The sequence below is a fragment of the Mesocricetus auratus genome, unplaced genomic scaffold (genome assembly GCF_017639785.1).
Source record: "Mesocricetus auratus isolate SY011 unplaced genomic scaffold, BCM_Maur_2.0 Super-Scaffold_6731, whole genome shotgun sequence".
NCBI classification, from domain to species: Eukaryota; Metazoa; Chordata; class Mammalia; order Rodentia; family Cricetidae; genus Mesocricetus; species Mesocricetus auratus.
Genome location: NW_024429185.1, coordinates 1,284,473 through 1,306,173, shown reverse-complemented (window position 1 = coordinate 1,306,173; position 21,701 = coordinate 1,284,473). Strand labels below are relative to the sequence as shown.

Sequence of the window (21,701 nt, the reverse complement as noted above, 5' to 3'; positions counted from 1 at the left end):
AGTACCCATCCCAGAAGAGCAGCTAGGGAACCCAACAGTTGGGCAGCAGGTCCCTGCAGGGACACAAGGACACGGCTTAGCTCAGCAGAGTGGCAGCCTCTGCACTGACCTGGTGGAGAAGCTGGTGGCCCAGAGAGTCTTCTGGGGTCAGGGTCAGGCCACAGGAGGGGACGGAACAAACCATTTGGGACGCAGGAGACTGATGGCTCAGCTCAGCTGTGCTGGCTGGCGGTTGCAGTCACACCCTGGTCCCCGCAAGGCCATGGCCTGAGTTCTTGGATCTGCTCTAAGGGTGGGTTAGTACCTACTCCAGAGGCCAGGCCAGGCTTCCTGGACAGATGGGGCTGCAGATGCAGGAGTGGCGAGGAGGGGTCTGTGGTGCTTTCTACAGTGGCTCCTCTCGTTCCAGCAACAGGCCAGAGTTGGTGGAGGCCAGCTAAAGACGCTGACAGCGGTGCAGGGCAGCTATGCGTTTATTGCGTTACACCAACACAAACTCCGAGGCCAGTGGCGCTTTCGTTTCACTGGACCTCACCTGGAGAAACCCAGCCAAGCTCAACTTCCCACTAAATCATCCCTTTTGTTCCTTTTATGGGACCCGAGTGCCAACTCAGGGCCTTGCTCTGGTCACATTCCTGGGGATGCCAGAAGGCTGCTCCTCGCCCACACAGGTCCGCTGACCCGTGTTTCTTGATCACTGTCCCTGTGAGTCTGTCAATCAGGCACTGCTGTGCTCCTCACAGGCAGCTGGGTTACAGGATATTTGTGCACAGATGCCAAGGACAGCTGGACAGCTCACTGGCTAGGGTGGTGACAGAGGCTGGGGTGGGGGCAGGTGGCTGCTACCTGTGGCCCTGGGCGCTGGTGTTCATGTGGTCCCGGATACTGATGGCCTGTTTGAGCAGGCCTTCCACACTCTGGAAGTACACGCTGCTGTCCACCAGGCTCTTCACAGCACTGGAACAGAGGCAGTGAGGATCAGTAAAGGCTACCACGGTCCCTACCCTGGGCACACCAGCAGCCTGGGAGCCCTCACTGAGGAGCTGCGGAGGTGGGCTCAGTCTTTAACACTGTTAACTGTTAACAATTAAAGAGGCTTCATGTTGCCAGGTGGTGGTGGCACGTGGGCAGCAGAGGCAGCCTCCAAAACCACAGAGAAACCCTGTCTCGAAAAACAAAACAAACAAAAGATTTGTATAATTTAGACATGGAGTCTCTCTACAGCCCAGGCTGGCTTCGGGATCCTCCTGCCTCAGCCTCCCCCAGTCCTGGGAAGACAGGCATGTATAACCATGCCTGATCTATACACGTCAAATCCACAAAGCACAGTCATGCAGCCAGCCACCTTATAAACACTGGTAAAGAGCAGCTCCATCCCTGTAAAGCTGCACCCACAGCAGTCACTGGGCTAACAGGTGTCCTTTCCCTCAGAAGGATGAGGTCTCTGGCAGACATGAAACCTCTCCTTTTTAGGGAGGTGGGGAGGAGGTTTCCCGAGACAGCATTTCTCTGTGAAACAGTCTTGGCTGTCCTGGAACTCGCTCTGTAGACCAGGCTGGTCTTGAACTCACAGAGATCCCCCTGCCTCTCTGAAGACATGAAATCTCTTTTTAATTGTTAACACACACACACACACACATGCTGTTGAATAAAATCTCATGCGTGAGCAGAAGTCATGAGGAGAATGACCTCAGCTCCTAGGGAGGCGGAGGCGGAGGCGGAGGCGGAGGCAGAGGGACTGCTTAAGCCTGTAGACACACCAACGCCCAACTCAAAACCAGCATGGCAGGAAGAAGTGGTAGGCATGTCAGTCCTGCTGCCCGGGCTGGGTACTGGAGGGCACAGCTCAGGGTAGAAGGCAACCCTGACCCCCTCAACTGTGGTTCTGTCTCAAGCTCTGTGCTACCCCTCAGCTGGGGGGAAGTTAATTTTTGTGTCTGTGTGGCTTACGTGTGAACACGTGTTTGCGGGTGTGTAGAGGACAGAGGTCAACACTGGGCGTGTTCGTCAAGTGCTCTCCACCTTATTTTTGAGGTAAGCATCTATCAACTGAGTCTTAGTCCCTGAACTAGGAATCTCTCACTGAACCAGGAACTCACTGATGGGACTAGCTGCCCAGGGGAGCTCTAGGCATGCTCCTGCCTCCACCTCCTCAGAGCTGGACTTGCTGGCGCACACCAACTGTCAACAAGGGTGCTTCAGTGGAGCTCCCTGTACAGCAACCACTTTACCCAGTGAGCTACACCCCACCCGGAACAGGGGTCTGTGACAGACACAGGGCGTCTCACCTGCAGGCGTACTCCACGGTGTAGATGGCGCCCTGGCTCTGCTCCTCCCACCTCTGCATGTCAGCCTGCAGGACGGTGGAGCGTTAGGAGGAAGGCTCTAGGGAAACCAGTGTTATGACAGAACCCACTCCTTGCTCAGAGCAGAGACTCCCTCTTGCAGTCCTCTTCCCCTGAGGACTCTGTGACTGGCAGGCCTCAAGCCCTTGGCACTGGCTATTCTTCCTGCCTGGCACACCCTCCCTTGGGCTCTTTCGTCACCGTGCTGGTCACTAACATAGACATGCTGTCTCCTTCAAAAGCCACCCAAAGCCTAAGCTGCCACGGGCCGTCCCACCAGCTTCTCTGCTCTGACTTCAGCCCCTCCGCATACAGCACCACATCTGCTCAGGGGCTTTGCCTGGACTTGGGCGAGATCCTGCAAGGTTGGCAGAACTCACCTTGTGCTGGGCCAGCTCCGGCAGTGAGCGGCGCACGTGTTCCTGTAGCCGGTACAGGGCCACTGACGGCTCATTGGCCAGGACATACACACTCTCAGTGAACTTGTCTGTGACTGGGTTTGATATGGTGGGGATGGGAAGAGGGGACAAGTGTTAGAGCCTTGTATTTACTGTATTTGAACCACGTGTATGTGCGTGTATATACATATAAATGCAGTGTCATGGAGACCAGAAGAGCTGTGTTACAGGTTGTTGTGTGGGCTGCACAATGTGATCGCTGGGAACCAAACTCCAGTCATTTGTAAGGTCATTAAGCACTCCTAACTACCGAGACATCTCTAGCTTCTTTAATAAATTGTTTTAAAAAGACAGGGTCATGTGCAGCCCAGGCCAGACTTTAGCACCGAGGATGACTATGAACTCTCAATCGTCCTGCCTCCACCCGAGTGCTGGGATGGCAGATGCACGGCACCCAGTTTCACTCATGCTAGGCAGGGGCTCTGCCAACTGAGCCCTAGCCCACACTGGCCTCTAGACTGTTCAGTCTTTGAGCCCAACCAGGAGAGGAGCTGCCAGGGAACACTGCTGTAACTGTCATCCACAGGCCCAGGGACAGCTAGAGAGAGCAACGGCAGGGCCTAACTCAAAGGGGCATGAGCACACACTGAACTCACAGTCTTCCCCCCCCACCCCCACCTCCCCACTGGTGAACAGCACTAATGCCACTGAGACCCCTTGACCTCCTTTATAACATCATACAAGAGACCAGTGTGGAACATCATACTGGAATCCAGTAGTTCTGGATTCCCTATAGCTCACTATGCAGACCAGGGTGTCCTCAAACTCACAGCAATCCTTCTGCCTCTGCCTCCCAAGTGCTGGGAGGAGCAGCGTGTACCACCATGCCCAGCTGACCAGAGGATGCAGGACAGGAATGGTGTGGAAGCTCACATCCCCTGCTGTTGGAACAATCTAAGGTATACCCCACCACAAGCCCTACCATAGCAGGATGCCTACTGACACAACCCATCCAAGTTCCCGTAAAGCCCACCTGCTTCCCTTTCCCCCCCGGAACTCAGGTTTCTTCCACAAGTAAACTGCACATAAACCATCATCCCAGAGTAGACTTCTAGCAAGGGCTTTCCAATCAGCCAAGTCTCCAACCTTCTGGCTCCACCCATCAAAGATGCTGCTGCTTCCAAATGACCCCTCTCCAGCCTGTACTACACCAAGTCTGACAACAGTCCCAGCTACAGGCGGCAGATGGCGCCAACTCCCAAGGCAAAAATGACGTACGCCCTGCTTTGTTATCGCCCAGGGCTCCACCAGCCAAAGAGAATTACCTACTTATCCGGTCTTTATTTGTTTTGCAACGTCGGGGATCAAACCCGGAGCCTTGGACATTCTGGGCAAAGTGCTCACATTGAGCCACGGCCCCAGCTCTTCTCGAGTCTTGCCTCGAGTAAAGATTACAGGATCGCGCCACCAAGCCCGCACACTCGTTTACGTGCTCACAGGATAAAAAGCAAATTAAACCGAGCATGGGGTGCACGCTTTTAATTCCAGCTCTCGGGAGGCAGAGGAGCTAGAGGCCAGCCTGGTCTACACAGCGAGTTCCAAGACAGGGCCCCATACTTGTCTCAAAACACAAACACAGAGAGAGCCTTCCCTGGCCCGGGTCACCGTGGCTGTCACGCCACCTCCCGCCGGGAGACACCGGCCTTCCTTTTTCGCCGAGCCCGCACTGCCCTCCAAGCCGCCCGGGGTCCCGCAACACCTTTCTTGCCCTTCAGCTGCATCTCTGGTTCTTCCATCGCGAAGGCGGCCAGGCAGCGCCCCCAAACCGGAACCGGAAGTCGGGAGACTGGGACGTCTGCTTAGACTTTCCGGGTCGAAGCGGCCGCAGCAAACCTCCAGTTCAGTGTTCGCTGACCCTCTTCGCGCCAGCGTCTACTCAGACAGAAAGCAGCCCCAGGCGAGCGTGCGGTAGCATGAGGCTTCTCGAGGCTCTAGGACACCGAGTCACGGACTCCCTGCCGCCACCGTAACCCCGCACACACTGCTATCCCCGTGACACCCGGGCCCTTTAAGCGCAATAAGCCCCGCCCACGAGTCTCCGCCCTCCCAGCGGCGAGCGGCTGCGATTGGGGAAGACTGCGGGAGCGGTGGGGGCGATAAAACGCACCAGAGGCCGTACATGCGCCGTGGACCCCTCCGCCGGGCCGCGCGCCTCCGGCCCCACGGAAGGGGGACGCGCGCGTGCGCCGCTGTGCTTGCGGGCCCCAGCGGAAGCCGTGCCCCTCCCTCCTGGATCGATCTTAAAGGGCTGGAAGCCGCTTCGGGTCTCGGCACTTTTCCTGGGGAGGGGTGCGCAGGCGCAGTGGCGAGTTCTCCGGTCGGACTAGTCATCGCGTCCTAAGTTGCTGCTCTCTGTCCCGGCAGAGGAAGCTAGAGTGCCGAGCGTCCGGTCACCAATTTGCACCTCACTAGATCCACTGGACCAGAAAAGTTTGTGACTAGAGATTCCCGAGTTTTGGGAGACCCAGGCTTGCAGCGTAGGGGGACGGAGGAGGCTGGAGGGAGGTGAGTGGACCTCCTGAGTCGCATCTTTTATTGAGCCCTAAGTCATTTTGGAGGGCCCCGACTCAAATAACCACAGAGGGCACTGATAAGCTTGGTGCTAGTGTCTCTATGCGGCTTTCTGACTCGACCTCTCTGAGGCCTCGTTCCTTCTCCTTACTGAGGAGAAAACTGAGGCTCGGCTTAGTCATAGCCCAGGTTTTCACAGCTTGTAAGTGAGGGGATTTGAACCCAGGCTGCTGCCCGAACTCCGATTTTATTGCCAGCGCAAGTGCCGGGGATTCTGGTGTTAATTTGTTGTCAATGGCAATTATCCAGAGCCTTAAGTTTCCCATCCTCACCAGGCAAGGCTGAGTATGCAGACCATGCCTAGTGTGCGCGCCCGCGTGTATGCGTATAACTATATAAACACACACTACACAACTATGTATCTGTATCGAGATAGGGTCTCTAGCCCTGGCTGTCCTGGAAGTTACTATGTAGACCACGCTGGCCTCAAGCTCAAAGGGATCTGTCTACCTGCTTCTGCCTCCTGAGTACTGGGATTAAAGGTGTGGGCCATCAAGCCCGACCTAACCAGTGCCAGCCACGACAAGAAGTAAAGTATCCCTTTATTTGGGGGTGGGGTGTACTATGGAGCTGGTGTGGTGGCCAGAGGGCCTTTCCCTCCACCGTGTGGGTTTCTGGAATCGATCTTAGGTCATCTGGCTTTGTGTCAAGCTGAGTCATCATGGGGGCTCAAGAGCTTTTGATAATTATTGTCCTGTCTTCCCTCCAGCTCCCCCCATGGAGCCCACTCAGCTTTCAGAGAAGCTCATCCCAAACCAGCAGTCCCCCACGCCTGAACTTGAGGATCCTGAGGACCCCAGAGACGAATTCCCGGACAGCTCAGACACTGTGGTCCTCAGTCTGTTCCCCTGCACCCCAGAGGCTGTGAATCCTGAAGCAGATGCCAGTGCACCCTCGTCACAGGGTGAGGGGGACATCAGGTTCCACATCAAATCTCTGTTCCCCTCCTACCCTCCTAGATTGTGTGTGTGTGTGTGCATGTTCCTGAGGGTAGTGTGCACATGCATGAAGACCAAGTGTTGATGTGTTCTATTATTCATTGACTTGCCCACCATATTATTTTAGTTTTTAAAGATTTGCCAGGCATGGTTGGCACACATCTTTAATCCCAGCTCTCAGGAGATAGGAACAGACAGATCTTTGTGAGTTCGAGGTCAACCTGGTCTACATAGGGAGTTCCAGGAGAGACAAGGTCATTTAGAGAGATCCTGTCTTAAAAAGGTGTGGTGAGGATAGGTGGAGAGATAGCTGGGTTGTTTAGACCACTTGTTTGTTTTTGTTTTTTTTTTTCAGAGGATCTGGGTTCAATTCTCAGCAACGGCAGAGTGGCTTATAACCATCTTAACTCCAGCTTCAATTCAAGTTCCCCCAGAGATGCAATGACTTCCTCTGTCCTCTGAGGACATCAGATACACATCATACACACACATTCATGCAGGCGAAACATACTCATAAAGTAAAATCAGTACATCTCAATTAAGAGGATTTGAAGGGTTTTTAAGTGTTTTTTGTGTTTTGCCTGCACGTATATGCACGCAGTGCCTGAGGGAGCCAGAAGAGGGCTTCTGAATCCATGGACTCCCCAGTGCTGATGCTGCAGATCAAACAGGACCTCTTGAACCCCAGAGAGACATTGCTGCAACCCCTAACTTTCTACACTACATTTATTTAGTCCATGTGTGTATGTTGTGTATGTGCATGTGTATGAACAGGCCATGGCTCACATATGGAGGTCAGAAGGCAATTTGCGGGGCAAGTTCTCTCTTCCTGCCTCATGAGTCCTAGGGATGGAACTCAGGTCCTGAAGCCAAAACCAGGTGTCTTTACCAGCTGAACCGTCTCTCTGGCCTCTACCTGATGTTCAGGACAGGATCTCTGACCAAACCTGAAGCTCACTGATTAAGCTAGTTAATGAGCTCTGAGGCTCTACCTGTCTTTGCCCTCCAGTGCTACTAAGCAGCCAGGGCACACACCTTTGATCCCAGCACCATAGAGACAGAAGCAGGCAGATCTCTGTGAGTTCAAGGCCAACCTGGTCCAAATAGTGAGTTCTAGGCCAGCCAGAGTTCCATAGTGAATATCTCAAAAAAATATTGTGTGTGTGTGTGCGTGTGTGTGCGTGTGTGTGTGTGTGTGTGTGTGTGTGTGTGTGTGCATGCACAGAAGACATTGGTCCTGCTGGAGTTACAGGTATCTGTGAGCTGCCACTGTGGTGCTGGGAACTGAGCTCCAGTCCTCTGCAGTAACAACTGGCACTCTTAGCTGCCTAGCCAGCTCTCTGCCCACCCCCCAGGTTCTTTTGTGCTCTTGGGAATTGCTCCAAGCACCAAGTTTTCATTTGAACTTGGCTGTCGGTTATCCTCAGCTACAGAGAGAACCTAGGCTACACAAGACCTTGTCTCAAAAGCCAGGAAGGTTCCCACAGAGATGACTGGGTCAGATAATGCTGCCCTGGGAACACAGGGCCTCAATCCTAAGCATCCAGAGACAAGGCCGGTATGGTAAAACACACTTGCAGTTCCATGCTGAGGAGGTGGAGACAGGGGGGTCCCAGGACCTGACTGACAGTCAGCCTAGCCCAAATGGTGAGCCCCTAGCCTGTCTCAAAAGAAAAGGTAGACAGCTCCGGAAGGGTACACCTGAGTTTGACCTCTGACCACACAGAGTTGGTCTTTCCTTTCCTCCTCTATTTCCTTACTTGGAATGCTCTGAGTCCAGGCTTCCTTGTAGTCCTTAAACACATCTAATCTGGTATCACAGGAGGACCTGTGTCCTTCTGCATCTCTCCCCTGTGCTTGCTGGATCCACGTGGGGTCACCTGAGCCACCTGCTCTACCATCTTGTCAGAACAGACTTGCTCCTGTCCTGTCTGTCTAGCACCTTCTACCTGCTTTTTCTCTTCCCTTCTTTCTTTTGTGGCAGGATCTCACTGTGTTGCCCAAGATGGTCTCAAACTTGTGATTTCCCCTCCTGCCTCTCCCTCCCCAGGATTGGGGCTATGGGTGTATGCCCCTTAAGCCTATTTGTTCTGTGGCCTTTTTATGTTTTGGTTTTCGAGACAGGCTTTCTCTGTGTAGTCCTGGCTGTCCTGGAACTCGCTCTGTAGACCAGGCTGACCTCGAACTCACAGAGATCCGCCTGCCTCTGTCTCCCGAGTGCTGGGATTAAAGGCTGCACCACCACCTGCCCAGCCTCCTTCTATTTCTTTAACACAGTAGTCGCAACTGACCTGGAATTCGCTGTGTAGCCCAGGCTGGCTGACTTGTGACGCCCGCCCCAGCCTCCTGAGTAGCTGGAATGTGGCCTGCACCATTAGGCCTTACTCCCTTGCCCTTCATTTACAACGGTTGTTTGATTTACTGTTAGCATCCGTGTGGGTGTTGGCGTACACATGGAGATCACAGGGTGGCCTTTTTAAGCTGCAGCGTATGTCTGGACAGGGGGAGACACACACAGACACCAGGGAAACAGCCCCTTCGTCTCCCTGCAGGCAGCTTCTTGAAGCATTCAACAACCCTCACAAACCGGCAACGTGGGAACGAGGTCTCGGCGCTGCCAGCCACTCTGGATTGTGAGTAGTGCTGGAGGGGGAGGGGTAGAGGACTCCTCACAAGCCTGGCATGATGCCCCATGGCCCAGCATTTGGGAGGTGGAGGCAGGGGCGGTCACTTCAAGGTCATCCCTGGCTACTTACTGAGTGGGAGGCCAACCGGGACCAGAAAGGCTACAAGGGATGGAGGGACTGGCTGAGCTGGTGGACTGCCTCAGCAGCATCCCCAGGGTTGAGCTGACCTCAGGCTCCTCATAAACTCACCCCAGCACTCAAGAGGATCAGCAATTCCAGGTCATCCTGGGCTACATAGCAAGTTGCAGGCCAGCCTGGGCTACATGAGACCCTCTCTCGAAAAACAAATAGATCGATTTTGAACAGGGTAAACTGAGCCTGGGGAGGGGATGGAAGGTGAACTCTGCCTGTCTCTGGCCCCAGCCCTGTCTATCCACCAGCTTGCAGCTCAAGGGGAGCTGAGCCAACTGAAGGACCATCTGCAGAAGGGTGCGTGTCCTGTGTGTGCGGGCCTGCACGGGCTGTCTGGTAGGGGAACTGGTTTGGGGAGCGGCTTCTGTGTGCGTGTGTTTTGTATATGTCCCCCTCATGTTCCCCCTGAACCCTGCCCACCCCACTCATGAGAGCTGGCATTGCCATCCCCACCCCATGTCCCTCCCACTTGTCAGGTGACAACCTGATCAACAAACAAGATGAGCGTGGCTTCACCCCCCTCATCTGGGCCTCAGCCTTTGGAGAAATTGAGACAGTTCGCTTCCTGCTAGACTGGGTATGTCCTGGGGACGCAAGGACAGTGGGGCTCAGCTCGGAAACAGCTGTCTTTGAGGTGGGACCCCAAGAGTTCAGGGATCCCATCGCTACCTGGTCTGCTTTCCTAGGGTGCTGACCCCCACATCCTGGCCAAGGAGAGGGAGAGCGCCCTGTCGCTTGCCAGCATGGGCGGCTACACGGACATTGTGAGGCTGTTACTCGAGAGGGACGTGGACATCAACACCTATGATTGGGTGAGGCACTGCCACCCCACCCCCGGCCTGTCAGACCCCTGGCTTCCACTCTGCTCCACATGGGGTCCTGTGAGGTGCCGGGCCTGCCCTGGGCTCTGGGAACGCAGGACAACGGTCATCACGCCTGATAAGAGCTCCCACTGTCTGGAGACAGATGTGCAGAGCCATGAATAGTGCAGTAATGGCAGGAGCCCCAAAGAAGCTAAGTCAGGAGGGCTTCCTGGAAGAATGGGTGTCTAAGAGACACAGGATGGAGAAAGCCATGTGGCAGGCAGGAAGTGGCCTGAATTGGCAGCCAGACGGCAGGGGCAGAGCAGAGACCCAGCGTTGGTTTTCACCTAGTCTTATCCCACAGAACGGGGGGGACACCACTGCTCTACGCTGTGCGTGGGAACCATGTAAAGTGTGTGGAGGCCTTACTGGGTGAGTAGGAGACCACGGGGCCCTTTGGGAATCGTGGACTCCAAGAGTAGACAAGAGGAGGCAGAGTAGTCTGGGCTTTTGTGTTCGGCTGAGTCAGCCATACTGAGCTGCCCCACCCCCCTGCCCCACCCCCCATGCCCCAGAGACTCTAAGCCCTGTCCTTTGTGGGGTGGGCCGACTGCAGGCCTGCAGCTGTACCGTGGGGAGGGCCTCACTGCAGCCCTGCAGTCGCCTGCCATGGCTCCCAATCCCAGAGCAGCCCTGTGCCAGCGCTTGCTCCACCTTGCAGCCCGGGGTGCCGACCTCACCACAGAGGCAGACTCTGGCTACACCCCAATGGACCTCGCTGTGGCCCTGGGACACCGCAAAGGTGGGCTGAAAGGCTGTGTGTGGGGTGGCACAGAGGGTACACAGGATGCCCCTAGGCACAGGGCAGCCCGGCACTGCACCCTGGCTTCTGGCAGGATGGAAGCCACTCTCACAGATACTAATAGCCCCAGGGTAGGTTGTAGATCTTAGTCCTCCTGCCCCAGACACACACCCTGCCTCCTAGTGCTGGATGGAGCACTTCACTGAAGCCACCCCAAACTTCTGTTTCTGTTACTGTAACAGAATACAAGAGAGAGGGTGTTTTGATTTTAAAAAAAGTTGTATTTGGATTTATGGCTCTGGAGGCTAGGAGATCTACAGCTGTGTGGTCATTGGCTGAGGTCTGGTGTTGCTTTGCAAGAGCAGGATAGCGGAGGGGAGCGAGGCAGCCTGGTCTTAAAATAGCCTATTCTCAAGATAGTCCTGCCCCGCCCTGCCCAGCTGTGAAGGGTTCCAGGCTGGACTGAGCCACCCTGGGCCCCCGTCACTCCTGCTCACGGCATGGCCTCCTTTTCACATCTGAGGTTGAACATCCTTTGTAGTCAGCTCACCCGCTCACACCTCCTCCCACAGTGCAACAGGTGATGGAGAGCCACATCCTGAAACTGTTCCAGAGTACTCTGGGGCCTGCGGACCCCGAGTGAAGACAGCCTGTTGGGAACCCAGGCACTCAGGGAAAAACAGTCTCCACAACCGGCTTGAGGCAGCTCCTGGACAGTGGTGGGAAAGGCCCTCCCCAACAGGAACCAATAAATCTGTGAACTTGAAGGGCTTCTGGGTGTCTCCCGGGGCGGGCTTCCTGGAGGAGGTGGCCGCCGGTAGCGCTTACACTGCTTTCTCACCCAGCACCCGCAGGTGGTAGATGACCACACGGCCGAAAAAGTCGGTGGTGTCCTCAAAGGTCAACTTCAGACGGTCCACCTCCACAGTGGGGATGGAGAAGGTGTGATCTCTTGCAGTCAAGGACATGGTGACTTTGTTTCTGACCCCCAATCCCACCTTCCCAGTTCAGATGCCACCCAAACAGACCAGGTGACTCCAGAATCTTGGTGCCTCTCATTCCCAGCAAGCAATCAACAGCATTTCCTCTTCACCCCACCCCACACCCCCCACACACCCCAGGCAGTCTTACTGCGTAGCCCTGTCTGTCCCAGAACTCACAGAGATCCACCTACCTCCCCAGTGCTGGGATCAAAAGTGTATGCCACCACCACCAGGCACCTTACTTTTTTGCCGCAGGGTCCCAGGTAGCCTGGGCTGGCTTCAAACTCACTGTGTAGCTGAGGATGACCTTGAACTCCTGACCCTGCTGCTACCTCTGGAGCACTGAAGCTCCATCCAATGGCTCCTACTCAGGTGCACAAGGCTTTAATTCTTTTGAGACATGGTTACATGGCCAGGCTGGCCTAACATTCTAGATCCTTCACCACAGCCTCCCGGTGCCCGTACCAACACACCCTACAAAAGCTCATACCCCAGGCCAAGCAAGATATTTGAAGGGCGTTTGTGTCCTCGGGGTAGAAGTCCACAATCTTGTTGAGTGTGTCCCCAGACTGTGACCCTGCAGTGGAGAAAGGCAGGCTGAGAGTCAGGGAGCCCTCACAGCCCACCTCACACGCCCACCTCTCCCGGCCTTCCAGTACCTTCCAGGTAGCTGTGGCGACAGGAGAAGCCGCCCTGGAACTGCACCTGCAGCTGCATGACGTGAACACGCTGGGGAAACTCGAGTGTCACCCACTGGGAGGGGCCCTGGAAGCAGAGGGGTAAACTGAGGTACTTGTAGCTGCCGCTAAGGGCCCATTATGCTCTGCTCATCTTTCAAGGTCTGCCACAGCCAGCCCAGGAACAGTGGCATGCCGTCCTTTTAAGTCTCCTCAGTTATCCAGGCACCCCGCACCCTGAATCTGCTTCACACTCGGCATGGAGGGGCGCGGAGGCGCTCACCTGGTCAGAGTTCCAGCATGTCTCCTCGTCCTGGTCAAAAAGATGCTTCTTCCCAAACTGCCGGCTGTTTCGATGGAGCACAGAACTCACCCTGCAGGACAGGAGCAGGGCTGGGAGCCTCCCTCCAGGCCAGGCCGCCCCGCCCACTCCGCTACAGTCAGGAGCAAGGCCGCCAGGCCCCGCCCCCGGCAGGGACGCCACCGCCCGGCCCCGCCCCCAGCCGGGACCACAGCCGCTAGACCCCGCCCCCAGCCGGGACCACGGCTGCCCGGCCCCGCCCCCAGCAGGCGCTCACCCGGCACCGGGCTGGCCCCAGGCGGCTCCCGCGCGCCTCGCCACCACCGCTCATCTGTCACCACCCCGCGTCCCACAGCCCCGAGTCGCACCTGCTCACGGTCTCGGGGCAAACCAAAGACTGGCTCATCTCGGCTCTGCGACGCCTTGCCCAGCGCTCAGCCGAGTTCGAACTCGTGTGCTGCCACTCCCCACTTGGTCCGGCTGCCGGCTCCCCGGTCGCCTCTGCGTGTCAAGGCGGGCGATTCGGGACCCGGAGAGAGACAGAAGCAGCTTCCTAAACTTTACAGCCTAGCCCCAGACCTTCTGCAGATCAGCGGACCCGACGCCGAGACCCGGAATCGCGAGCGGACGGCGCACGCTCCGTGCAACACAGATCCCGCCCCATCCGCGGTGCCAGGGCGGGGTTTGAGGCGCCTTCGCTTGGCCTCTTAAAGAACCCGCACACTGAGGTTTCTGATTCCGTGGAGCTGGAGGGTGAACGCAGACCGACCGTACCCATCGCGGTTACAAAACATTCTCACAGCCTTCCTGTGATCGTGTCCTCTGCGGAGGGCCTCCCTCGTCCTGGACGCAATCCAGCTTACCCCATCAGGGCCTGCTTGGTGGATGCCTGCGGCCTCGGGAGGCTAGGCAGGAGGATTGCATGTTACATGCCAACAGGGACAATTTAACAAGATCTGTTTTTAAAAAAGGATTTTTAAAAATATATATTCCAGCCGTACAATGGTGGTGCACGCCTTTAATCCCAGCATTCTGGAGGCAGAGGCAGGCGGTCTACAAAGCTACACTGAGAAACCCTGTTTTGAAACATATATTCCTTACTTTATTTTGCATGTATGAGTGTTTTGTCTGCATGTATGTTTGTGTACCACATGCATGCCTGGTGCTTGAGTGAGACTCTGTCCTTCTCAAGACCAACAAGTGCCCTTAACCACCGAGCCAACGCTTAAACCCTTGAATATGCTTTTTGAGTCAGGGTCTGGTACAGACTTGGCTGCCTGGAACTTGCTATTCAGATAACAGTCGCCTGTAACTCCCAGAAATCTTCCTGCCTCTGCCTCCTGAGCCCTGGGATTAAAAGGCATGCATCACCATACCCCACTCTGGGATTTAAATGTATTTTTTAAATAAAAGCATTTTATTGTCAGGCAGTGGTGGCTCACACCTTTAATCCCCGCACTGGGGAGGCAGAGGCAGGAGGATCTGTGAGCTCAAGGCTAGCTTGGCCTACAGATCGAGTTCCAGGACAGCTAAGACTATATATACAGAGAAGCCCTGTCTCAGAACACAAAACCAACAAAAAAATTTTAATGTGTGATGAGTGGTATAGCATGCATGTCTGGTACCTGTCCATCCAGAGGACATCCAGTCTTCCAGTGTGGGTGCCGGGAACTGGACGCAGGTTCACTCTCCAGCTCCTAATTTTTTTTTTTGGTTTTTCGAGACAGGGTTTCTCTGTATTGTTTTGGGGGCTGTCCTGGAACTTGCTCTATAGATCGGGCTGGCTTTGAACTCACAGAGATCCGCCTGCCTCTGCCTCCCAAGTGCTGGGATTAAAGGCATGCGCCACCAACGCCCAGCCAGCTCCTAAATTTTTTAAAAAGATTTATTTATTACATATACAGTGTTCTGTTTACACTCCAGAAGAGGGCACCAGATTGAATTGTACATGGTTGTGAGCCACCATGTGGTTGCTGGGAATTGAACTCAGGACCTCTGGAAGAGCAATCAGTGCTCTTAACCTCTGAGCCATCTCTCCAGCCCCAGCTCCTAAATTTTTAATGCATTTATTTGTATAAGTCAGAACACAATGTGTCAGGAGTTGGTTTTCTCTTTACACCATGTGGGTCCTGCTGCAGCCTGAGTTGAGCACTCAGCTACAGATGTAGTTCAGAGATAGAACGCTGCCAGGAAGTGCAAAGTGCTGAGTTCCATTGCCAGCACCAAACCAAGAGAGAAGTCTCTCAGCAAATGCTGTCCTAGCAGGTATGGAAGGCTGTCCAAAGAGTCAGCATGAGGTGGGCTTTCTAGGATGAACAGGAGTTTGCCCAGTGGGAACAAAACAAAGCCAGACACAAACAGCCCAACCTCATGGGTTCAGGTGTGAACCTCGTGGGCAAACAGGCTTAGGAAGCTGGGAGTCCTCCTGAAGGAAGGGCTCTCTTGGAGAGAACATGTGGGTGGCAGGAAAGAGTTCCAGGCCAGGGATTAGAAAAGTAAAGCGGTAGAGTTGGCGACAGACCTGTGGAGCAGCAGCTTTGGGGAGAGGGTGGACTCCCACGTCTGAAGCTCCCAAGCTAGAGCAGCCCCGATGGTCCCTGATCCTTCCTTTTTCACTATGACCAGGACTGCCGGGCATCCTTAATGTCTCCCCAAGCCCACCCCAGGAAGCGGGGCTGGCAGGGTAAGTGGGTCACCATCAGGAGGGCTGCCCTGCTAGCCTGTAAATGCCAGAATGTCCTCGCCAGGACTTCGGTTATGGGTTCCTGCCATCCAAACCCAGCTTAGCTGTCCTCCAAGGGCTATGTGTGTAGTTAAAAGCTTAGCTGTGTGATGTCAGACAAACGTTTGACCTCTGAGCTCAGCTTCCTGTCTGTGAAAAGCAGGCTGTTAGGGTTGACGCCTGGTAACAATAACGTGAGAAATGGGGCTCATAGACAAGCTCTGTCTCCAAGCACAGGCTCATCGTTATCCTGCCCACGCTGTCTGGTGTCACCTCTATGGCACTGAATACAAAAATACGGCCATGATGCCTGAAGAGGCTGCGTACAGTCCCAGCCACCACCCTTCCTATGTTGCTCCTGGCCCTGGCTTGAGGCTGCCTGGCCTCCTGGGACACGGCCAGTCCCCCACCCTCTCCCCACCCCCTCACCCCACTGGCGCCTGGGCATGAAAGAGCCTCCTGTTTCACCAGGGAATTAGTAGTTCTGAGTTCCCAGTGCGGCAGCCAACGTGGTCCATTCATTCGCCTAAATCAGGGAGTGTGTGCACTGCTTCCTTCCCACAGCTCTCTGGGCCCCAAGTCAGGGAGGGTGCCACAGGGACCAGGCTCTTTACCTCCCTCTCTCCAGTTTTTTCTGTTTGTTTGTTTTGAGACATGATCTCACTGTGTAGCTCTGGCTGTCCTGTAACTCGCTCTGTAGACCAGACTGGCTTAGAACACACAGAGATCCTCCTGCCTCTGCCTCCCAAGTACTGGGATTAAAGATGTGCACCACTATGCCCCCTTTTTTTCCGTGTGTGTGTGTGTGTGTGTGTGTGTGTGTGTGTGTGTGTGTGTGTGTTACTAGCCTTGCATAAAGTCATTATGTAGTCAAGAATAGCCTTAAACTCCCAGGCTTCCTCAGGTGTTGGTGGTATTGTGCATGACTATACACGTGTGACCTTGGCCATATTTCTAGAAAATAAGGGAGACACTGCCCCAAGACATGGCTGTCCAGGAGCTTTCTGCCACCCATACGGTCTCTGGGCCACTCATCTCTCCCTCACCCCATCCCCTGATGGCAGCCCCAGGGTGCCTGATACAGAAAAGGCCTTGCAGACTGGATGTAGGAACTTTCTGGATCCCATAGTGGGCCTATAAATAGCTCTTTGAGCCTTACAGATTCCCAGGCAAGGTTCCCTCACCCAAGGCCCTGGCAACAGCAGGTCTGGGCCCTGGGCCAGCTCCTCTCTTTTCAGCCCTGGCTGGAACCCAGGAATGGGGCTGGTGAGGAGCTGGAGGGTCAGCTTGACTCTGGGGCTACAGACTAAGTCTGTGTAACTTCAAGCAGGGCCTCCCATCTCCCTGAGCCTTGGTCTCCCCCAGAAAACTCCAAAATGAGCAACAACTAGATGGTAGCCCTGATGGGTGTGGTGAAGCCCGTCTCATCCAGGCTCTCGGGCTGGAGGTGGAGGATCGGGTCCAAGGTCATCCTCAGGGGACCAAGGTCATCCTCAGGGGACCAAAGTCATCTTCAGCTCTTAATGAGCTGCAGGTCAGTCTGGGCAGACACCTGCTCTTAAAACTACAAAGCAGTAACACACATACACACACTTCTGGTTTATTCTCCCAGCAATCCACGGAGACTACTCTCCTCTGCACTGAAGCACAGGGTGATGAGATCTGGTCAGAGTCGCACCGCTGAATGGTCAAGACAGGAGGTCTTTCCTCAGTCATCTATTCAGAATATCTTTTTCTGTTTGTTAGTTTGGTTTGGTATAGTTTTTTTGTTTGTTTTTTGAAACAGGGTCTCTCTATGTAGCCCTGGCTGTCCTGGCACTCATGTAGACCAGGCTGGCCTCAAATTTACAGAGATCCGCCTGCCTCTGCCTCCCTAGTGCTGGGTTCAAAGGCGTGCGCCACCACACCCAACATAAGATGACAGTTCTTAAACTTTATTCTAGTGCTAAAGATGGAAACAACGCTTCCCATGACAAGCTAGGCCTTCACCCCTCTCCGCTTCTGCCTCAAGTGCCGGGGTTGAAGGCATGTGCCACTGCCACCACCCAACATAATCTTTTCTTCTTGCTGTTGTCTGTTTCAGACTGGGTCTTACTTTAGATGAGTCTAGCCTGGAAATGACTGTGCAGCCCAGGCTGTCCTAAACCAATGACAGTTCTCCTGAAGCATCTCAAGCAGCAGGACGGCAGTCTCAAGTCATGGTACTCAGCCTTCATGGTGATAAATTCAGAAGAGACGTAATTTGCTCTGCTGGGGGCGGGGCATGAAAGGGAGAGAGGGAATGGTTCATCTTGATTTGATTGTCCACGTGGTAGGATCTAGACTCACTAAGAAAACGTTTCCCTAAGGAGCAAACATGTGGGAGAATCTACATTACTGGGAGGACCCACCCTGGGTCTGGTTTTGCCGGGGCTGCCAGACATGCAGCCAGCGCAGTGTGTGAGAGCGGGCGCTGCGCAGTGCATGAGCACATGCTGTATCGGGCGCGTTCTCTGTGTTCACTGGTCAGGCGATGTTGCTGTTTACTGGAGGGAGGTGCGCAGGCCTGGATGTGAGTGTGGAGGTCAGGGGCAACCTGCAGGGCTCAGGTCATCAGGTACTTTTCCTTCTGGGTCACCGGTCACCATCTTAGTTTTTAATTTGATTTCTTTCTTTCTTTTTTTTTTTTTTTTTTCGAGACAGGGTTTCTCTGTATTGTTTTGGAGGCTGTCCTGTAACTCGCTCTGTAGACCAGGCTGGCCTTGAACTCACAGAGATCCACCTGTCTCTGCCTCCCGAGTGCTGGGATTAAAGGCGTGCGCCACCAACGCCCGGCTGCTATTTCATTATTTTAACAGAACTTTTCGCTTGGGTGGTGGTGACACGACTTTAATCCCAGCACTTAGGAGGCAGAGACAGGTGGATCTACGAGTTAGAGGCCAGCCTTGTCTACAGAGTGAGTTCCATAACAGCCTGGGCTACACAAAGAAATCCTGTTTCCAAAAACCAAAATAAAGCAACTGTGTGTGTGTGTGAGTGTGTGTGAGTTTGTGTGTGAGTGTGTGAGTGTGAGTGAGAGTGTGTGCGTGAGTGTGTATGTGTGAGTGTGTGAGTGAGTTTGCTCTACATATTCAACTCTGTCTCACAAGACTGGAAGGCTGGCTTCAGGGCCCTGTGGATAGAGTGCTTGCTTAGTATGCACAAAGCCCCAGCTTCCATCCCCAGCACTGTGTGTATCAGGCAAGGTGGAGTGTGCACCTGAAATCCCAGCAGGAGTTCAAAGTCGTCCTGGAATACTTTGGGAGTTAGAGGCAAGCCTCATTACATGCAAGTTCCAATCAGGCTGGGGTATATGAGACTCTACTTTGTCTTTTAGAGGGGCTGGTGCTGACACACAGGTGGTTAAAAGCACTTGCTGCTCTTGCGGAGGGCTCCAGTCTGGCTCCCAGTACCCTCACAGCAGCTCAAAGCTGTCCATTTTGCCTGCTCCAGGCGCTCTGATTCCTGACCTCTACTCCTTACCTCTGTGAGCATTCACAAGCAGAGACACCCCTAAATGTAAACAGAAGTAAATCTTTGGACCAAACACAAAATAACAGGGCTGGGTGTGGTGGTAACATTGTAACCCCATTGCTCTTGAAGCAGACAGAAGGGCCATTTGAAGTTCAAGCTAGCCTAGGCTACATCATAGCCAGTCCATACCAGCCAGGGTTACCAAGAAAGTAAATCCCTCTCTCAAAGCAATCAATCAACAAGCAAAGGAACAAAACCCTGCAGTTAGAAGTAGAACTCGCTGGGCGTTGGTGGCGCACGCCTTTAATCCCAGCACTCGGGAGGCAGAGGCAGGCGGATCTCTGTGAGTTCGAGACCAGCCTGGACTACCAAGCGAGTTCCAGGACAGCCTCCAAAACCACAGAGAAACCCTGTCTCGAAAAATCAAAAAAAAAAAAAAAAAAAAAAAAAAGAAGTAGAACTCTGCAGTGAGGTGGACTGAAGGGTATCTGCATTTGAGGACAGCTGCCTCTTCTCGTTCTACCTCAGTGTCACTCCCCGAGAGAAGACCACTCCCTCCCTCATAAGTCATTCAATCCCTGTCTCTATGGACTTTCCTGGGACCAATATGATGTGGCTTCTACTGCCTGCCTTGTTTCCAGATTTACCCCTGTTGTGTGTAGAATTTTTCTTTTTTTTTTGTTTTTGTTTGTTTGTTTTTGGAGACAGGGTTTCTCTGTAGCTTTGGAGGCTGTCCTGGAACTAGCTCTTGTAGACCAGGCTGGTCTCAAGAGATCCGCCTGCCTCTGCCTCCCAAGTGCTGGAATTAAAGGTGTGTGCCACCACCACCCAGCTGGTGTGTACAATTTTTCATGGCTACCTAATACTCCACTGCAGAGATCTAGACTTGTTCTAGTTCCTTTGGAGAGACAGTGTTGTAGTCCAGGTCAAATGTGAACTCAGGATCCCTGCCTTAGCCTATTGAGTGCTGGTACCACTTATGTGTCCCCTTGTCTGAGTGAGATCTAAAATCTGTGTGTGTGTCTGTGTGCTCACACATGAGCACAGGGATGTACCCGGTACATGTGAGTGCGGAGGTAACAAGTTGATGTGGAGTGTCTCCCTCTATTTCTCTCCAACCCACTTGTTTACCTGCTCATTTGTTTTTGAGACATGCCCATCATTTTGGCTGGATCAGCTGGCCAGCAAGACACAGGACTCAGGGCTGGGCAGTGGCAACGCACACCTTTGGTCTCAGCACACAGCAGGCAGAAGCAGACGGAACTCTGAGTTTGAGGCCAGCCTGGTCTACAGAGTAAGTTCCAGGACAACCAGGATTACACAGAACGACCCTGTCCAAACAAAAGAACAAACAAATGGGACTGGAGAGATGGCTCAGAGGTTAAGAGCACTGTCTCCTCTTCCAGAGGACCCGGGTTTAGTTCCCAGCACCCACTTGCTGGCTCACAACCATCTGTAATGATACCCTCATCTGGTGCCCTCTTCTGGCCTGCAGGCTATGTGCCAGCAGAACACTGTATAAATAAAAATAATTTAAGCAAACAAAAAAAAAAAACAAAAAGCACCTCCACCCCAAAAGAAAGACACAGACAGACACAGGGCACCACCTGTCTCTGCCCTCCTGTCTCTGCCCTCTGCCCTGGATTTATAGGAATGCCACTGCTCATGACTTCTGCATGGGTGCTGGGAGACCCAGGTCCTCATGCCTGTGAAACAAGCACTTCATTCAGTGAGCCATCTCTCTCTCCCCAGCCCCAAACCCGTTTTTGAGGCTAGGGTCTCATGTAGCCCAGGGTGGCCCCCAATCTGGGCTGAACCTTGAACTCTGGATCCTCCTGCCTCTCCTGCCTAAGTGTCTGCATTGCCTGGTTCATGAGAAGCTGGGGATCAAACCCAAGGTTTCCTGCATGCTAAAGCAAGAATCCTACCTACCAACTCAGCCACATTCCCAGCCCCTAAAATCAAGCATTCCAGTCAAGCTGCACATATACTCCTGCCCAAAGTAGGGGTGTCCTAAACGCATGGTCTCATAGGACCAAGTGAGTGAGCAATGGTGAGCGATGGTGAGTGATGATGGTGAGTCAGTGATGATGGTGAGCGATGGTGAGTCAGTGATGATGGTGATGATGGTGAGTCAGTGATGATGATGGTGAGTGATGATGATGATGGTGATGGTGGTGAGTGATGATGGTGATGGTGAGTGATGATGGTGATGATGGTGATGATGGTGAGTGATGATGGTGAGTCAGTGATGATGGTGATGATGGTGAGTCAGTGATGATGGTGATGATGGTGAGTCAGTGATGATGGTGAGCGATGGTGAGTCAGTGATGATGGTGATGATGGTGATGATGGTGAGCGATGGTGAGTCAGTGATGATGGTGATGATGGTGAGTCAGTGATGATGGTGATGGTGGTGAGTGATGATGATGATGGTGAGTGATGATGGTGATGATGGTGATGGTGGTGAGTGATGATGATGATGGTGAGTGATGATGGTGATGATGGTGATGATGGTGAGTGATGATGGTGATGATGGTGAGTGATGATGGTGAGTCAGTGATGATGGTGAGTCAGTGATGATGGTGAGTCAGTGATGATGGTGAGCGATGGTGAGTCAGTGATGATGGTGAGCGATGGTGAGTCAGTGATGATGGTGATGATGGTGAGTGATGATGGTGATGATGGTGAGTCAGTGATGATGGTGAGTGGGTGGTGTGGACATGGCTGGGTTGCTGGAGCAGTTCTGCAGCTAACAGACCCAGCCTGTGCCCTTGACGACCTTTATTT

General features: G+C 53.8%; 3 protein-coding genes across 12 annotated transcripts; 1 reads left to right on the top strand and 2 right to left on the bottom strand.

Annotated features, from left to right (window-relative positions):
* Positions 1-455: 455 nt before the first annotated feature.
* On the bottom strand, positions 456-4,764 carry Borcs8 (BLOC-1 related complex subunit 8). The gene is made up of 4 exons (XM_013125322.3): positions 4,503-4,764; positions 2,726-2,838; positions 2,289-2,353; positions 456-957 (listed from the first exon to the last, which is right to left on the bottom strand). Exons 1-4 carry the CDS (start codon positions 4,537-4,539, stop codon positions 843-845), a joined length of 330 nt encoding a protein of 109 aa, XP_012980776.1. The 5' UTR covers positions 4,540-4,764; the 3' UTR covers positions 456-842.
* A 195-nt stretch (positions 4,765-4,959) lies between these two features.
* Rfxank (regulatory factor X associated ankyrin containing protein) lies at positions 4,960-13,697 on the top strand. Of its 9 annotated transcripts, none has more exons than XR_005875961.1 (10): positions 4,960-5,308; positions 6,084-6,278; positions 8,865-8,945; positions 9,363-9,467; positions 9,608-9,708; positions 9,818-9,943; positions 10,299-10,366; positions 10,551-10,736; positions 11,309-11,678; positions 12,559-13,697. XR_005875961.1 is itself a non-coding variant. In XM_013125319.3 (9 exons), the coding sequence occupies exons 2-9, from the start codon at positions 6,092-6,094 to the stop codon at positions 11,595-11,597; spliced, it is 1,104 nt and encodes a 367-aa protein (XP_012980773.2). In that variant the 5' UTR covers positions 4,960-5,308; positions 6,084-6,091. The 9 variants fall into 9 exon arrangements, 7 of the variants coding, with proteins under 7 accessions (XP_012980773.2, XP_012980774.2, XP_012980775.2 ...); XR_005875960.1 differs by having other exon boundaries at positions 11,309-12,091; XM_013125319.3 differs by lacking the exon at positions 12,559-13,697 and having other exon boundaries at positions 9,363-9,428; positions 11,309-11,597.
* LOC101825447 (nuclear receptor 2C2 associated protein) lies at positions 10,997-13,201 on the bottom strand. Of its 2 annotated transcripts, none has more exons than XM_005086187.4 (5): positions 13,066-13,201; positions 12,680-12,770; positions 12,379-12,484; positions 12,229-12,296; positions 10,997-11,680 (listed from the first exon to the last, which is right to left on the bottom strand). In XM_005086187.4, exons 1-5 carry the CDS (start codon positions 13,101-13,103, stop codon positions 11,561-11,563), a joined length of 423 nt encoding a protein of 140 aa, XP_005086244.1. In that variant the 5' UTR covers positions 13,104-13,201; the 3' UTR covers positions 10,997-11,560. The 2 variants fall into 2 exon arrangements, with proteins under 2 accessions (XP_005086244.1, XP_040597981.1); XM_040742047.1 differs by having other exon boundaries at positions 12,680-12,743; positions 13,066-13,199.
* Positions 13,698-21,701: the final 8,004 nt, after the last annotated feature.